Source organism: Delphinapterus leucas, chromosome 20 (genome assembly GCF_059928025.1).
Source record: "Delphinapterus leucas isolate spDelLeu-1000000601 "Yukka" chromosome 20, BTC_Dleu_Yukka2, whole genome shotgun sequence".
Taxonomy (NCBI): Eukaryota; Metazoa; Chordata; class Mammalia; order Artiodactyla; family Monodontidae; genus Delphinapterus; species Delphinapterus leucas.
Genome location: NC_143148.1, coordinates 47479528 through 47496503, shown reverse-complemented (window position 1 = coordinate 47496503; position 16976 = coordinate 47479528). Strand labels below are relative to the sequence as shown.

Below are 16976 nucleotides of genomic sequence, written 5' to 3'. Positions count from 1 at the left end.
TGAGGGAGCTTAGTTCCCCGACCAGGGATTAAACCCATGACCCCTGCAGTGGAAGCATGGAGTCTTAACCACTGGACCGCCAGGGAAGTCCCTGCTTCTTGCTCTCTTTTTTTTTTTTTTTAAAGTTTTTCATTTACTGTGTTTCTTATCTGGCCTGTGGCTTCTTCTCAGCCTGCATGTATCACTATTAGGCTCCTCTTTAAAGCCACCAGCAGAAAATAAGGAAATGAAACGAAAGGCAGGTGGGCAGGCTGACACTCCGAGGGCTGGGCCCCAGTGAACCTCTGCTGAAGGGCCTCGGCCCGTCTGGCCATGGGAAGGAGAAAGGCACACGTCTTCAAGGTCTCCTCCACGTCGGATACTGGGCTGTGCTCACCCTGAGAACCCAGACTGGGTGGCGTGGCACGCTGGCTTAGCAGGTAGCCGCCCCACAGAGCTGGTGTGGCCCAGAGGAAGCTGTAGCTCGAAATGACAGGGGCTGGTGCTGCTTCAGGGGGAACGGCAGGCTGGACAAATGAAGCGAAGGGCTAGGAGGGACAACAAATGTGAGGGGCCCAGTCACAGGTTCCTTCTGTCCAGCCCACCGGATTCTTTGCCCAGGACTAGGAGACCTCTGTGGCCGTGCGGGGTGGGAGTGACGCGTGCTCTGGAGGCCAGGTGCCATGCCCACTGAGGCCCCAGTGTGGTGCATGGGGAGTGTGAGCCCTGGAACAGCGAGTGACTGCCATGCTGGATACTGAGCCCCAGAAGGATGAGGAGGGAGGACCCTCTGAGGAGCTGGGCGCCAGGTGGTCCTGGTCTGCAGGCCGTGCACGGCTCCTCAAGGCACCTGGCTCGACACTCTCTCACAGAAGGGACAGAGGGGCAGCTGCGAAATTAGCAAAGTGCAGCGGTCTGCAGCCCAGCTCCAACCGAGCCAGGCAGGCACGCGGCTTCCTCTCATTTCCCTCCTGCAAAATGAGGATTCTCATCAGCCTAGGATGCCTGGGAGACACTGCAAAGCAAGTGAAGCCACACTGTCCTAGAGGCTGTGAATGGGAACATGGCACCAGCTCCACGGAGCCTCGGCCCTAGTGGGTGGGGAGAGCACCCGCGCACACACTCACACACACCCATGCGCGCCCACGCTGCCCGCACTTCTGCCTGGTGCTGTCTGGGGATAGTCCCGACTCCCCGAGCATCCTCTCCCCAGGCCCCTGACAGGGCACGTGAGGCTGACAGAGGATGGAAAAACCCATTACAGCGCAGTTCTCCAGAGAGGAAACTAGCTACAAATTCCATTTTCAAAGGCCTTTCTCTCCACTGGTTTCCTGAAAGTCTTCCAGGCAAGGAGGGCTCATCAAAAGAGCTGACACCTCTACAATTTCGAAAGCCGCACGAAGCTAACTGCCACTCGTGTGGGAAGAGTCCGTCATTTTCCTGGTAGGGGGTCTCTTCAAGCCCCAACCGTCCAACTTGATGTGAAAAAAAAAAACCATGGAAACCTTCCTCTTTTGGCAAGTGACGATAAGAATCCATTTCTGTCGCTCTGTAACCGTGGTTGTCACCCGGGACGATTCTGCCCCCCAGGGGACCTTTGGCACTGTCTGGAGACATTTTTGATTGTCCCAGTTGGGTGGGTGACAGTGCCACTGGCATCCAGCGGGTCGAGGCTGGAGATGCTGCTCAACACCCTACAGTGCACGGGACAGCCGCTGCCACAAAGAATTACCCGGCCCCAGATGCCAACAATGCCGACGCTGAGAAACCCTGCTCTGTGAGGGCTCAGGAGAGCAGAGGGTGGTGACACCCTCCCACCGCCACCGGGACACCTTTGGGTCGTCTAGACCATCAGAAGTCCCTTCCTCCTGATGGGCAGGGACTTGTGGTCCTGCCGTTTGTCCTTCTGACCAGGCAGGCCTGTCCCCTCCTGAGACTCTACCCTTTGGCCTGTTCCCCAGGGAGGCCTCAATGCCACGCTCTGCCTGGAGCTGGGGCCCTGTGGCTCCTCCACCCACCGGTGCCACACAGGCAAGCCCTGGGCCTGCTCCCCCATTTCCTTGTCCCCCATTCCTTCAGCTCGCCCCGCACTCAGCAGACTCCCCAACGCCTTCCAGCCGGCCCTCTTCCAGCCTCCTCTCCCCTCGCTGCCTCCCGCCATCTGCCTCTTTCCTCTGCTGCTTTCTACCTCTTGGGCCCTTCTTCTCAGCCTCCTCTCCTGGCTTCTCCAGACCCAACTATTACACACTGGAACTCTGAAGGGCCCGGCTCCGGGCAGCCTTCCTTCACTCTGACCACCAACCATTCTTAGTCCCTAGGAATGAAATCCACAAGGTAGAATTATCTAGAATGGAACCCCGCACAGTGTTCAGTAAATATCTGTTGAATGAATGGATAAGAGAGTGAATGAATGAATGACTGCCATCAACCTCCAGATTTGTATCGTGGGCCTAGATCCCTCCTTTGAGAGGCAGACATAGCGATGTCTTCAATGTCTCTCCTTTGACGTTCCCAAAGCTACTTGAAACCCCTCCCTCCCAGCTACTCTTCCGGGGCTCCCACCTCAGGGACAGCTACCACTATCTACCCTGCTGCTCACACCAGTCTTGGCCGTCCCCACCAACTCCCTCTCTCCTCCCTCCCTCCCTCATGCAATTCATCACCAATCAACACACTTCTTACTAATTCTTGCATCGCACTGCACTGCTTCTTCCCATCCCCCTACCAAGCTGCCACCTTGGACAACAGCCTCCCAGCCGGTCTCCCACACATCCACCCATTCTCTCCCAGCAGCACAGTAATCTGTAAAAACAGCAATCTGGGGCTTCCCTGGTGGCGCAGTGGTTGAGAATCTGCCTGCCGATGCAGGGGACACGGGTTCAAGCCCTGGTCCAGGAAGATCTCACATGCCGCGGAGCAACTAAGCCCGTGCACCACAACTACTGAGGCTGCGCTCTAGAGCCTGCGAGCCACAACTACTGAAGCCCGCGCGCCTAGAGGCCGTGCTCTGCAGCAAGAGAGGCCACTGCAATGAGAAGCCCGCGCACCGCAACGAAGACCCAACGCAGCCAAAAATAGAAATTAATAAATAAATTTATATATATATAAAAAAAAGCAGCAATCCGGTCACACCATTCCCCTGCTCAAGCCCATTCAGCGGCTTCCCGCTGACCTCTGGGTAAGGGCCCCAGTCCTTAGTCCAGCTCACACGGCTGAGCCCCTCTCCCCTCGCCTTCTGGTTTACAGCAAAATGAACTCTCCAACCTCCTTCCTGCCTTGAAGCCTCTGTGCAGGGTGGACCCTCCCCCTGGAATTCTCCTTCAACTCCCCGACCCCCAGATGGCCCTGATCAGGAGCCCCCCAACTCCTGGGACATTAGTCTGCTCCCCGAGCACCCTGGATGGCTTTACTAACCTCCGTCGCCCCAGAGGTCCTGATTTCACTGGTCAGGGTGGAGCCCAGCCATCACCTTCTTTTTCAAGCCTCCTTGGTGACCTAACGTGCAGTCAGGGCCAAGAACCACTGCTGTAGAGTATCTAGGGTCACTCAGAGTATTCTGGTAAATTCCTCTGCCTGGCTTTCTGGGAAGCCTGGAGAAATCTGTGTCCCCTCTAGATTTCTGATGGCCTAAGGTTACTCTCCTGGTGACCCTGCTCCTTGGAGCCAAGCAAGAGGCAAAGGGCCAGACCTGGCCATACTGCTGGCGGTGACAGTTCTGGAGGCCTCCAGGGACTGGGGCTGGTGCCCTGGGACTGTCCGGAGCTGGGCTCACACAGCACAAGAACCTGGCTCCGCCAGAGCCACTGTTGCCACCAGCTGTGGCCAAACGGTGTGCTGACAGCTGGGCACCCAGCGCAGCCAGGTTCATGTTCTGTCTGGCTCACCTCCTTTTCTCCCTGAAGACTCCCACAAGAGTGTTCAATGAGAGGATATTTAGCCTCAAGGAAAGCTGTCTCAACAAGTGAAAAACGAATTCATTTGTTCGAAAAATGGTGACATCGACCTAACCCATGTCAGTAGCACCAGCAACCTGGTGTGAAGGGGGAACCTTCTTTGTTTCTTTTAAGAGCTCAAAGGTCAGGAAAAGGAGGAGAGAGGAGTGGAAGCGAAAATGGTTGCCCTGACCCCTTGTATGGTAGGAGAATGAAAAGCCGAGGCTGTGGGACCACAGAAGGTACGCGGAGGCTAACCTGATGATGAAGCCGCCTCTGACCTCCAGAAGCTTCCGTTCACTGCTGAACCTCTTGAGAAGGTTGATCATGAACTTGTAAAAGTAGGAGTTCATGGTCGGAGTCGAAGGAGAACACTCCAAGCCTTTGGTACCTATAGAGAAAGGGACAGAGCCGGGGTTTATTCTACGTGTCCACAGAATATAAACAATTATCAATGCCAAAAAGGTGGGGGAAGAGTCTCTGTGTAACAGGATGAGGGAACACCTTCAATCAAGGGCCACGTTGGCAGCAAAAAAGCCAGGACCAAACGAGTGTGCGCAAGCTGATACAACTCCGCTTACTGCAAAAGGCACCCACTTCCCTGTCCACCCCTCCAGCTGACCCTCCATCACTTAGTGAACACCTCCTACGTGTGAGACCTGCTGCTAGGTGCCAGAAATTTTTGGAAAAAAAATTTTTTTTTTACTCATTATACTAATAAATAAAATACACTTGGGCTTTGTTTGACTGGTTAAGAGCAAATGGCAAGTCAAAGAGAAGAAAGAGAGAAGGCAGACACACAACCTCAATGGTCCATGAAGCTGATAGATCCTGAGAGGCAGAAGCCATACTCCCTTCCCGCCGCTGCTTAAGAATAAGTCAATTATGCACACAGCCACCAGGGTGAAGACAGCACACACCAACAGAATGTGACCGAGCATTTCCATCTGCACCCAATGTTTTGAAATCAGAGATTCTTCCTCATCTTCAGGCAAAGACGCTCTTTTAGAGTAGTACTTTGAAGACCCTGAGCTGGCTTTACAACCAGAAGCACACTCGAGGTCTCCCTCTTATGTGTACCAGCTGAAAATACACTGAAAGCCAGATACAGCCGTCACCACACTGTCCCTGCAACCCCGTCCCAGCCCCAGCCCTGCACATGGTCCCCTATGTAAGGCCTCCAGCGCGGAGGGGACGAGGGCGAGGCTGACACAATGCCTGGGTGATCCCAACGTAGTGTCTGTTCACACACCCCTTGGGATCTCCCCCCGTCCTTCCTTTCTAACACATGATGACCTCAACAGCACTGCTGGATAGAGGTGTCAGTGATGCTAGGACTCCTCATTCCATCTGCCTGAGGCATTAACAAGACATCTGATTTTTTAAAAAAAATAACAGCTTAACTTAGATATAATTCATACACCATAAAGTTCACCCTTTTAAAGGGTACGATTTAGTGAAACAGGCAGCGTGGGGGGTCTCTGGGAATCAAGCTTGGCTGTGCAAGGAGTATCAGCCCCCAGAAGCATCAGCCTAGAGCACAAAACAGGAACGTGTGGAAGCGTCGTCCAGAGCACTACAAGTGAGCCTTACAGAGGAGCCCCTACAGGCTGACTTCATCAGATGCCAGGAAGCAGCAGTAAAACCTTCTCCCAGGAGTTCTGTCGTTTTGCTGAACTCAGTCTTCCTTACGTCCTCGCGTGGTCCTTACGGGGAAGTGGCTGGGAACTGGAAAAGGTGTTTCCTGTTTTGTTTTTCCTGGCTGTGAATTACTCTATGAGGATTCCTTACCAGGAGCCACACCTTCAAAATACTGTCCTCTCTCCTGAACCTCTTTTACAGCTCCTGTGAACCGTGCATGGGGCGAGAAGCCAGTTCAAGGACAGGCCTCATTGAATTTCTTGTTGTTTGCAGTGTGTTGTTCTGGGTCCCTGTCCAGAAGAGCCTGGCCCAGGCAGTCCTGAGTGACTCTGGAATGGCAAACAGTCTCTGCTCCCTGCCCAGAGGGGCTGTTTGCAGAATCAAGTGTCACATTCTCACAGATCGAGTTACCCCAGGCCCAGCTGGGGCTGATCTCCAAAGACGTGGCTGCAGATACAGCTGCGGAGGCAGCCTGGCTGCCTCTCAGCCCCTTGTCCCCCTCCCCACACTTGAGGATATGTATTCTGCCGCCCCCATGGTGGCCTGGCCGGAGGGCAGAGGCTCCCCCCACGCCCCCCAGTGGAGGTGTGTGTGGACTGGAGCCCAGCTGCCTGCAGCATTCTCTTGGGTGCTTGTTCATGATGACTCCTTATGTCCCTGTCCCCTTCTAGCTTCTTTATGTACACCTCTGTCCCACCCCTTTTCCAGGCTTAGGTTCCAAAGAACAAAGGGACCAAAATGGGGACTGACCAAAAAGAAATCCTCCCCATCTGGGGCCACAGTCTCCAGTCTCCAGGGACTGGGTGTCTTGGGCAGGCACTGGGGAGAGGTGCTGGGTGGTTCTGTCCCTACAGAGGCAGTGGGAAGCATCAAACATGGTGTTTAGAGCTTGGCTTGGGAGTCCATCAGACCTGGGTTCAGATCAGACCTCCACTCAACTGCTTACTAGCTGTGCAACTCCAGAATTGCAAGTCTCTTACCCTCTCTAAGCCTCAGTTTTCTCATCTGTAAAGTGGGGGCAATGAGAGCCCTCATTAAACGAGACAAACATGTAACGTACCTGGCCTGGGGCTTCCTAAATAGTCTGATCTCGGTAAACCGGGGCTGCTATCCCTGGCAAACGTGCCATAACCCAGAGCACTGCATGAGGCAAATGGTTCCCGTTCTCCGAGTCTCGGACTGGACGACTGAGGGCTGGGGATAGTCTGGAATGTCAGATCTGGGACGAGTTCACAGTCCTCTGCTGGGGGCCAGGGAGGCTGTGAAGAGAGGGGATCGCCTGGGACCCCTCCCCCACCCCCCACATTCAGGGAGGGAGATCTGGCCACCTCTCAGCTGACAGACCGGCAGAAGAGAAGGCCTGGGGCTTCTCCGCACATGTCGCTGCTCTCCTTAGCCACAGCCCGCTTTGGGCCCCACAATCCACTCTCTACGTCCAGGCCCGCATGGTTGCCCCTGGAGCTGAGGCCCTTAGGAGGCAGGAGGGGGCAGAGCCACATCTGGGAGAAGCCACGTCGAGTGTCTCCCATTCTTACAGTGCGGTGGTTACTGAGAAAGCTTCCGCTGCTCGGCTTAAGCACTACGAGGAGCAGCAGGCCGGGTGCAACCGAAGTGGGCGCCGGGCGCCTTCCTGAGGCTGAGACTAGGAGGGTGGGAGCTTCGGGGGAGCTGCCCGAGGCCGGTGGCCCTTCAGGCTCCCACCCACCAGAACGGGCTCTGGTCAGGGCCACTGCCCTTGAGAGAAGCCTCTGCAGGAGAGGGCGGGGAGCCTTGGGAAGCTCGGGGGGAAGGGCAACACTTGCCAGGTGGGCCGGGCAAGGATGGGCCACATCTCAGTGCTCACCACGGACAGGGTGAGGGCCTATTCGGTCCTTCCCAGCCTGTTTCCCACTGGCCCCACCGGCCACTTTTCTGATTCACCAGCCCTTCTGGCCCAGCTGGCTTGAGGTGGAACCTGTGAGATGTTTCCAGGCAAGGTTGCAGGCACGGGAGGGGGAGATGGGGTGCAGAGAGAACAAACCCGCTCCAGGGGTGTTACTACAGGGAATGACAGGCCTCTCTCAACTGAACTAATTTCTGCCCAACCGCAGCCTGCTCCTCCCCGTGGGGAGCTCACAGCGCCTCCACCGGCCGCCTCTGCCTCTCGCTCGGCTGCGTGCTTAACAAGCTCGGCTGGGAATCTGCCTCCTTTCTCAGCAGCCCATAAAAGCCTACTCGGCTCAGCTCTCCCTCGGGAGGGGCCCGGGGCTACATGCTGCCGGCCCATTAGGACAGGGCAGAGCCAGAGAGGGGCCCGGCGCCTGGAGTCAGGGCCCGCCCTCCAACATGAGGATCTGCTGGGACGACAGGGCTGGGAGGCTTTGACTCAGGAGACACTGCTGATAGCACGGTCTTCCAGGCCCGCCGCGGACGGTCGGGGAGCTGTTCTGGCCGGGGGCCCAGGAGGTGGGGAAGTGAGGAGAGGGCTGGGAGCAACCTGGACACGGGTCTCAGGAGGGAGGCGCCCTTTGAGGGGCTGAGAAGAGCGGGATTTCCATTCTCTACTCCTGCCGAGGACCAGTCCCAGTGCCGCCTGCCTGGCATTTCTGGTTTAGAGGAGTGGGCTCTGGCAGGACGTTCACGTGACCACCGGCTGGCCGAGGGGCCAACAGATACTGCTGGGAGCACCCTGTATACAAAACCAGGCCGGGGCGTGGGCGGCCAGGGAGCCAGCCCTGCAGATGTTACTAAGTGAAACCTGATGTGGTGACATGAGAATCTGCAGAACGTCTTACAAACAGCCTTCCCTGGGATGTTTTGGATTGAGCTTTGCGGCTATGACGTGAAGGAGCCTCACATGTCAGGATAAAAATAGCTCTGGCCTCAATACACAACGCGAGTTACAGTTCAACAAAACCAGATGCAAAAACACCAGGCGCCCAGCCCGGGCCCAGCAGGGTCCCCGCTCCGCTCCCAGCCCTCCCAGCTACCTCCCCCGAGGGCTGGGGCCATGTGCCTGGCCAGCACCTCCAGTGGGCATCTGGCTCCGCTGCCCTGAGAGGAGGGGGAAGGGCCGGGGACCCGGCGCAGATGCAGGTCCTGCGGCTGACTGGCAGGGCATTCCTGAGGATGTGACACCTTCTCTGGGCCGGTAGCTATCTGTGAACCTCGCGGGGGTTAGGAGCGTGACGCCATGCCTGGCACAGGAAGTGCTCCGAGGAGCGGGCTGCGTGACTGGGAGGCTGGTATGGAGCCGAGGGGGATGAGGAGGGAAGGGAGAGCCTACACACAGAACAGGGGCCGGGAGACTGGGAGGCCCCGGCCACTCGGGAAGCAGGGTCTCAGGGGGTGTGGAGTCCACCAAGTAGAGGGCCCAAACCCTATGGCTGTGTGGACAAAAGGGTGTTTGAGATGTTGCAGCAACGGCACCCTTGGGACCCAATCCAAAGGGCAGAAACTTTCTTTGCTGTGGAAAAGCCGGGGAGTCCTCTGCCCTGGGCAGTCACCCAAATCCAGGAGGCTTTCCAGTTGCCTGGTTCAGAGCAAGAGATAAGCTGATGGGCCAGGGCAGGGCCTGGGAGGACCTTCCAGCTGATGTGGTGGTGGAGAGGGGCCGCGCTGCCCCTGCTGGGAGAGCAGGGGCTGGGGCCAAGGGGGCACTGGAGAGACCAGGAAGGGGCCTGGGTTGAAGTGGGCCAGGTTCTCCATCTGGGGACAAGTGAAGGCCTGGGCAGATGTGCTAGGGGAGCCTCAGACCCGACAATGGGGACTGCGTGATCGGTCCTGGTAGCCGCTCCTTCTGTCAATTTAAGAAACTCTGAAAGAGGGGTGCTGACGCTTACTGGGCACCTGACGCTGGGGGTTCAGAGGTGAGTACAGCAGGCCCCTGCGGTATGAGCTGGTGCTTCTCAAACTGAGGAGCACGCAAGTCACCCAGCAATCCTGATAGAATGCGATTCTGACTCCGGGGTGGGCCTCCGTGTCTGCATTTCTGATGAGCTCTAGGCGATGCTGAGGCTGCCATAACCTGCACTTTCAGGGGGTCTAAGAGGTCACAGCCAGGGGGGAAACAGATGCGAACCCCACAGTGTGACTGGTGGAAGGAACAAAGTGCGAGAAAGGAGTCTGGCCTGGCATATCCTAGAAAGCTGTATGGAAGAGAAGCCACCTGAGCTGGCCTGGAGCACGCGTAAGCTCTTGTAACATAGAAGGATGGAAGCAAGGGCAGTACATTACACATACAGGGCATTTATCTTACCCCCTTCCATGCAAGCACTCACAAAGCCCCCCAGGGGCCCATCACCCGATTTACACAGGAAGGAGAGGTGGCACCGAGGCAGGACACTTGCCCAAGGTCACAAGACAGGCAGGGCAGAGCTGGGTTGTGAACCTAGAGCTTTTCGACTCCAGCACCCGTGTGCTTTTACGCCGCCCGAAAAGGGTGTGTGGGCTGGGAAATGGTCTGGTGTGGCCGGAGGAAGTAGAGGGCAGGCCAGGGGGGAGGCAGCAGAAGGACAGGAAATGAGGTGCTGAGTGGCTTAAGGCTGGAATGGGGTCCCTGAAGTTGCTGTGAAGAGGAGGGATACCCCCCAAAACTGCCAGGCTGAGGCCACAGCCCAGCACGCAGAGGAGGAAGCTGGACCACCGATTCCACCACCACTGCTGGACAGGGTGGGGTTCACGTGTGTTGCTGTCTTCTGAGTGTGAAGGTGAAGAGAGCAGGCTCTCAGGCCAGGCTCCCGGGCCAGCACCACCGCTGCCATGATCCCCCAGCCCAGGTGGGAATGACAGCAGTGCCCTCCTCCGAGATGGCGTAAGGGTCAAGGGCTGATCCCCGGGGAGGGTTCAGTGAGCTGACATGAGAAGTGCTTAGAACGGTGCCTAGTCCTAACCAAGAGCTCAGCATATTACAGTCACCGGTACTATTGGCAAAACCACCAGGGATGGCTTCCCAGGTTTCTCCTAGAATTTATTTCTGCACTTGGTCACGCCAGGCCGGGATATAAGCAACGAAACGGAATCAGAACGTTCATTTTTGCCCGTGTGTTTAGAGCTGGGACCAGAGAGCCCTGCAGGGCACATTGACAAGAGCTGCTTTATCCCAAGAGTGGGCCCCGTGGCCAGAAGGGAAGGTCATGAAGACTGGGTTTTGGGGGCAAACATCAGTCCTGGGGTGACTTTTGGTCCCAGATCGCCACACTGCTGTGGTGCGGGGCCCAGGGGCCTGCCTCTCGTGCAGCAGGATATCCAGGCCCGTCTCCAATGACGGACTCAGCCCAGAGCCTGCCTGCTTCTGCTGGGCCTGCCCACTGCAGGCCTGCTCCAGGGGGCTCACCATCCCCTCTCCCCTGAGCCTGGCAGGGCCCCAGCCATGTGGAGCCACACAGAGAAGGCACAAAAGTTGCCAAGTCACAGGGGACCCAACCGGTTGTTTTCGTGTCATATCACCAAAACACAAGTTAGGGAGACAGGGAGCCTTCCACAGGCTTCCCTCGGGGCCACCCACCCAGGCAGCTCCCCTCTTGACTGCCCCAGAAGTGGCCCTCTACCCAGCCCCGGGGCTCTGCCAAGGTCAGGAGTGAAGGGGGGCAGGCCGGGGTGGGGTGGGGTGGGGGGAGGGAGACCACCGCCTCTGCCCCTGCCGCTCTGTGCTGGAGCCAGAGATGTTCATGCTAGGCCAGGCGAGAGCAAAATTCCCTGTGGACAACTCTGCCTGTGGCCCTGGGGACCATTCCTGTGGCGCTTTTAGGCCAGCGCAGCAACTACCCAGGCGTGTAATGCGCTGGCTTCCCTACCGCTCCTGCTGCGTTCAATCTGCACCCTCCGAGTTTACAGACCCGACAGGAAGGCAGGGCCACTTAGCTCCCTACAAACACCACCAGTTTCCTCTTTGCTTGGCTCCCAGCCTCCTTGGCTTTCCAAAGTGCCTTTACAGGGACGGGAGGGTTGGGGTGGCGGTAAGGTGGCAAACGACCTTAAAGGGACACAGCTCTGCACTCCGCAAGTTCTCAGAGCTGTGCCCTGGAGAGCAGAGGAAGGCAGCGACCAAACAGGAAGAGGGGCTGGCCTCGCAGCCTCTGTGCACAGCCAGACGGAAGCGGACAGAACAACCCCCTTGCACGCCTGAGAAGTGATGGGATAAAGAGCGGCCGCGGGGAATGAGTGCGCACTTCCTGCGTGCTTTCTGACTCACACAAGCACCCCTACCATCCTAACAGCTCTGGGGCCTTTGGGGCCTGGCGTGTGCCCTCCCCAAGGTGGCTGAGACGGGAGAGGGGACAGGGTACAGCTCTGGCTTCCCATGCTCTTCTATTACCGCCTTGAGCTTGACCTTTTAAAACCATGGACCCGTCGGACAGATCTGGGGTCAACTATGGACAGCACGCATGTGTGGTTCCCACACTCCCTGCAGGGCACACACAGGTCTCGGGCTAAGAGCCTGGGGCCCATGGCACTGTGTATCCTTGAAGTAGGGAAGCATTACTAGCTTCAGGCACTTCCTTGGTGCTCTTTCCAGGATGGAATTTCTTCCCATCTGGCATACTCGGCTGTTTTCTATGAATTCGGGGTGAGGCCCTGGCTGATGTGAGCCGGTCTGACAGCCTTGTGAGCTGGGGCGAGTCTTCACCACCTTGGCCTCCCTAGCGGCCCACCTGTCTTGACAGGGCCAGGAGCTGGGGTTCAACCTCTTTGCCCTCCAAGTCCCTTTCAGCCCCTGCTCCCAAGCAGTGGAGGGCTTGCTGCCGGAACTCCCTGGACCAGGCCCTCTCCAACACAGACCTGAGCTGTTCATGGCTGTTTTCTGGCCCATCTCCACTAGCCAGTAAGCGTTTCACAGTCATCGACTTCTCTGTGCCCGGGAGGAAGAGAAAAGATACCTTACAGATGGAGGGACAGATCACAGACAGTCCTGGGAGGACAAGGTGTCCCCTGCCCGAGGCTATGCTACCTCAGCTTCTCCCCCTGAGGATGCGTGCTAACTGCTTCCTGGGCAGGGAGATCTGGGGGCCTGGCCGCACCAGTGGGAACCCCTCCCTCAGCTGCTGCTCTTCCCCCTTTTGTCCCACCCCTGTGGCGAGGCTTGGCCTCACACTCAACCTCTGGCACTCCTGCCTCCCATCCAGATACTTCAGGCTGACGCCCAAGTGCTGACATGGGGACACAGGATGGAGAATGGACTCCTGAGCTGTGGGACAAAGGGTAGGAATCTCCTCCCTAGGGGTCTCCTGGTCAGGACGTGGGAGCCTCCCGGCCGTGGCCTCTGACTGCCTGGAGGAAACGGCTCACAGGCAGGGAAAGCACCGTGTCCTGTGAAATGAGAGAAGGAAGCTGGGCTGCTGCTAGAGCCCCTTACTCCTTCCTTGCTTTGGTCAGAAACAGCTGGAAACTTGGGACCAGCTGCAGGCCCAAGAGTGTGCACAGTGGCGGTAGCCTGAAGCCTGGGGTCCTATGTGACACCCCACTGCAGGGGCTTCAATTCAAGTGTCATCAGGCAGATGTCTTTAATGCATGGGCGTTCTGTGATTGAACGGCAGCCCTGGGGTCACCTCCAATTCCACCAAGCAGGTGTCCTCAGGGCCGAGTACCGGGACGCCTTCTGGGACCAGTATGGTGGGGCTGCAGGAGGGAAGCTGCCACTGAAAGGCCCCAGATCTATTTGACTCTTGGCTTCTGCATCAAAGGAGGTCTAGGACCTTGTATCTGGATGTCAAGAGCTGCTCAGGGGACAAAGAGACACCCCAGGCAAATGCCCAAGATTCGCTGGGTACTTTCCTTCCAAGTCGCATCCCTGGGCATTTTCCAGGATCGTGTCACTGGAGGGAAGAGGCGTCTGCCTGGGAGGGAGGACCTGGGAGTCACACAGGCCCAGGGAGAAGAGCCACCTGCTGTCTGGAAGGACGCTGAGGGGTGAGCTCCAGGAGTGCCACGGCCACCTTCACGTTGAAGGACTGCCCGGGAACATCCTGTCTGAATTATCTGCTCTCCGGCCTGGGCTGCCTGCCATGTTATTTTTAGCTTCTCGATGAGGAAGGGAGCGGCTGCCTAGTCTTCCACCTGTGACACCCAAGACCCCGAAGCCCCTTGATTCCTGACTGGGAGACGCCACCCCAGGGAAAGAGACAGTCAGCTGACCCAGATGCTTTTATATTTAGCCAAAGGCCCCAAAGCCCGAGACTTGCAGGGAGATGAGGAAAAAGGGCTGTGAAGGTCTCTTACAGGGGTGGAGGGCTGCTGTAGTGTGAGGCAGGAGGGTGCGGAAAGAGGGACAGCCAAAAGGCCAGCCGGTCCAGGACAAGACTGAGCACTGCCATTCCCAGGGTCCCCGAGGCTGCAACCCTCCGGGAAGGACTCACCAGGAGTCTTCAGTAGGCCAGCTCTGCCAGGGGTGGGCACCTGGAGCTCTGAGTGGCTGACCCGGAGGTCAGGGCCATCGAGGGGGCCTGGGTCATCCATCTGGCCTGCGGGGGAGGAAGCGATTTCTGCCAATACCTCCAGATCCTTCAGAATAACCTGGGGGAGAAAAGCAGAGGATGAGAGACAAGGACCTCCGTGCTGAGCTGTGGCTGGAGACGGAGAGCTCCCTCCGGGGGTGGGAAGGGGTCTGCAGAGGGCGACGGGCTGGCGAGAGCTGCCAAGACTGTGGCTCTAACAGTACTCAGAGGGTTCTGCAAAGGACATGGGCCGAGGAGAGCACAGACAGGCAGTGGATGGGGGCAAGTGCAGGAAGGAAGCCGGAGTCAAGGCCCAGGAGTCAGCTCTCCCATGACCACTCCTCTTGTATATTTTAAATGGTCCCCAGGGTGCAGTCTGTGCAGTGTGTGCCCCAGGGCTCCGGGGCTGGCCAGGCCTCGATGTCGACCTGTGCAAGGGTCCAACAGTGCCCTCCAGGCCACACTCCTGGGGGTGCCAGCCACGGCCCAGCCCACCACCAGGCCACAGGGCAGATCCTTCTACAGAGGTGACCCCAGGCCACCTGCCACATTTGGGGTGTAATTCTGGTCTCCAGGACGGAGAAGTTTCCAACTTCTAGACACAAGGTTCAGTTCTCGGCTACCTCTGTGACATTCATACAAAGATGTGAGAGGTCCCCAGGGGAGACCCCACAATCCAAAAAGCCCTTGTACCTTTAGAGGCTGTCTCCCCTTGCACAGCACCCATCTCCTCCAGCTCCTCACCTGGCAACAACGGCAAGCAGGGTGGTGCCTCACCAGGGTGGGGGTAGGGCACCCTGTTTGTGTGTGTGTGTGTGTGTGCGCGTGTGTGCACAACTCGGTAACTCACCTGTCCCAGCTCCTCCAGCAGAGCCCTTGCCACACTGCAGGCAGGGCTGCCCACCCTTTTCTGCTCCCCACTCATCTCTGTGCTCTGAAGAGGGACTGTGCCTGTCCTAGCACAGGTGTACCCGCAAGACTATCTCTAGCACCCAGTGGATGCCCAACAGGCACCATCCAATAGATGGATGACTGTGCCTGAGCCCAGGCCAAGAACTACCACGGCAACCAAGGGCTTCAGTCCTGAACCAGTGGAAGTGACGCAGAGCACCGGTGGATGGGGCCCCGGTGGGTGGGCTGTGTGTGGCTCGACAGGCCAGCCATGGAACGTGGTGACTATAGTCAAAATAAGGCTGCTCCCAGGCTGTTTGTACGATGATGAAAATGTTTTGGAGTTAGACAGTGGTGATGGTTGCAGAACCTTGTATATATACCAAACCCACTGAATTGGATATTTCATTTATTTTTGGCTGTGTTGTGTCTTTGTTGCTGCGCCCAGGCTTTCTCTAGCTGTGGTAAGCGGGGGCTACTCTTCGTTGCGGTGCGCAGGCTTCTCATCATGTGGCTTCCCTTGCTGCAGAGCACAGGCTCTAGGCGCACGGGCTTCAGTAGTTGTGGTGCGTGGGCTTCAGTAGTTGTGGCACGCGGGCTCAGTAGTTGTGGCTCGCGGGCTCTAGAGAGCAGGCTCAGTAGTTGTGGCGCACGGGCTTAGTTGCTCTGCGGCATGTGGGATCTTCCCGGACCAGGGCTCGAACCCATGTCCCCTGCATTGGCAGGCGGATTCTTAACCACTGTGCCACGAGGGAAGCCCAAATTGTATATTTTAAATGGGCAAATTTTATCTAAAAAAATAAAAGATAATGCTACTATCCTCTCTCCACAGCTTGAAGGTGATTCTTGTCTCAATGCGAGTAACATGCCAGTACCTCTTCCTACCCTGCCCCACTTGTCACTTCTCCTCCTGGTGTCCTCTCTGTCAGCTCTGGCCCATCCACCTCTCCCAGCAGCATGGTGTGGTTGGCACGCAGTTTCCCCGAGAACCTGTTGCTTTGCTTCCTACCCTGCCGCACCCCGGTCCCATCCACGTTGGACGTGGAACTCATGCACACAAACGCCACCTCCCATCTGTCCAGCCTCGTCCTTTCCTTCGTCTCTCTGCTGACTCTCAGCACTGCCTGAGCCCTGCGCTGTGCTGGGTGCTGGGGCTGCAGATGAGTCACACCTGCCCTTGCCATGGCCTGGCGGGCAGACCCACACTAGCCTGCCCTTCTGTGCATCAGTGTACGTGATTTCAGAACATTCTGACTGCTGGGCCTGCAGGGAATGGATTCGTGCTGGCTGAAAGTCGTGGCTGCTAAGAACCCAGACAGATGGCAGGAGCAAGGGTGGCCCCTATGCCCAGGCCAAGAGCCCAGGGCCTGGGTGGGTCTAGGCCTGGAAGCAGAGAGGCCCAGGCCTCTGCTTCATCAAGGGAGGCCCCCAGAAGGCTGCCTACTGCAGCAATGGCAGAAAGAGGACACAGAGGGAGGAGGTGGATAGGGGAACAGGCAGCAAAGCAGCAATGGTGCAGCGCCGCACCATGGAGTAGCCCCTCCATCTGGCACATCCATCCAGGGAGCAGCAAGCCAACTGTGCCTCAAACAGCTAAACAGAGCTATGGGTTCCTAGTGTTTTACCCAAGGGGGCTGATGACATGTTCACACAAAACTTCCACAGGAAAGCTCACGGTATCACTGCTCATCATAGCTAGAAAGTGGAGACAGCCCTAAGATTCTGACACCAATTCTGATGTATGTCTTTATCTCACACCACCAGGCAATTTTCCGACACCAGCTGGGTATCCCACAATGCAACCTGATTCTGCCACTGTCTAATCTGGAGACAGCGTCAGAACCCACGCGTTGGGGGCAGAGTCCTACAAGACTGCCCCCCAGAAGGCTCTCTTCAGATGTCAATCCTAAGTCCAGGCTGTCTGTCACCTGTGCTTCTGACTGGCCGGCTATGGATCAAAGGTTCCCAGAACCCCCTCCTTGGGTTTAATTTGTTAGAGCAGCTCACGGAACTCAGAAAACATTTTTCTCATTAGGCCAGTGGTTTATTGTAAATGATACAACTCAGGAACAGCCAGATGGAAGAGATGCACAGGGCAAAGTATGGGGAAAGGAGCACAGAG

At 57.2% G+C, this 16976-nt stretch overlaps 1 protein-coding gene across 1 annotated transcript in view; it reads right to left on the bottom strand.

Annotated features, from left to right (window-relative positions):
* The window catches only part of VAC14 (VAC14 component of PIKFYVE complex), a 97765-nt gene that overhangs the window by 33769 nt on the left and 47020 nt on the right, over positions 1 to 16976 (bottom strand). The window contains exons 13-14 of the mRNA XM_022583235.3: positions 13886 to 14042; positions 4170 to 4302 (exon numbers count right to left, since the gene is read on the bottom strand). Coding sequence (XP_022438943.2) covers positions 4170 to 4302; positions 13886 to 14042 — 290 coding nt within the window. The remainder of the gene's footprint in view (positions 1 to 4169; positions 4303 to 13885; positions 14043 to 16976) is intronic.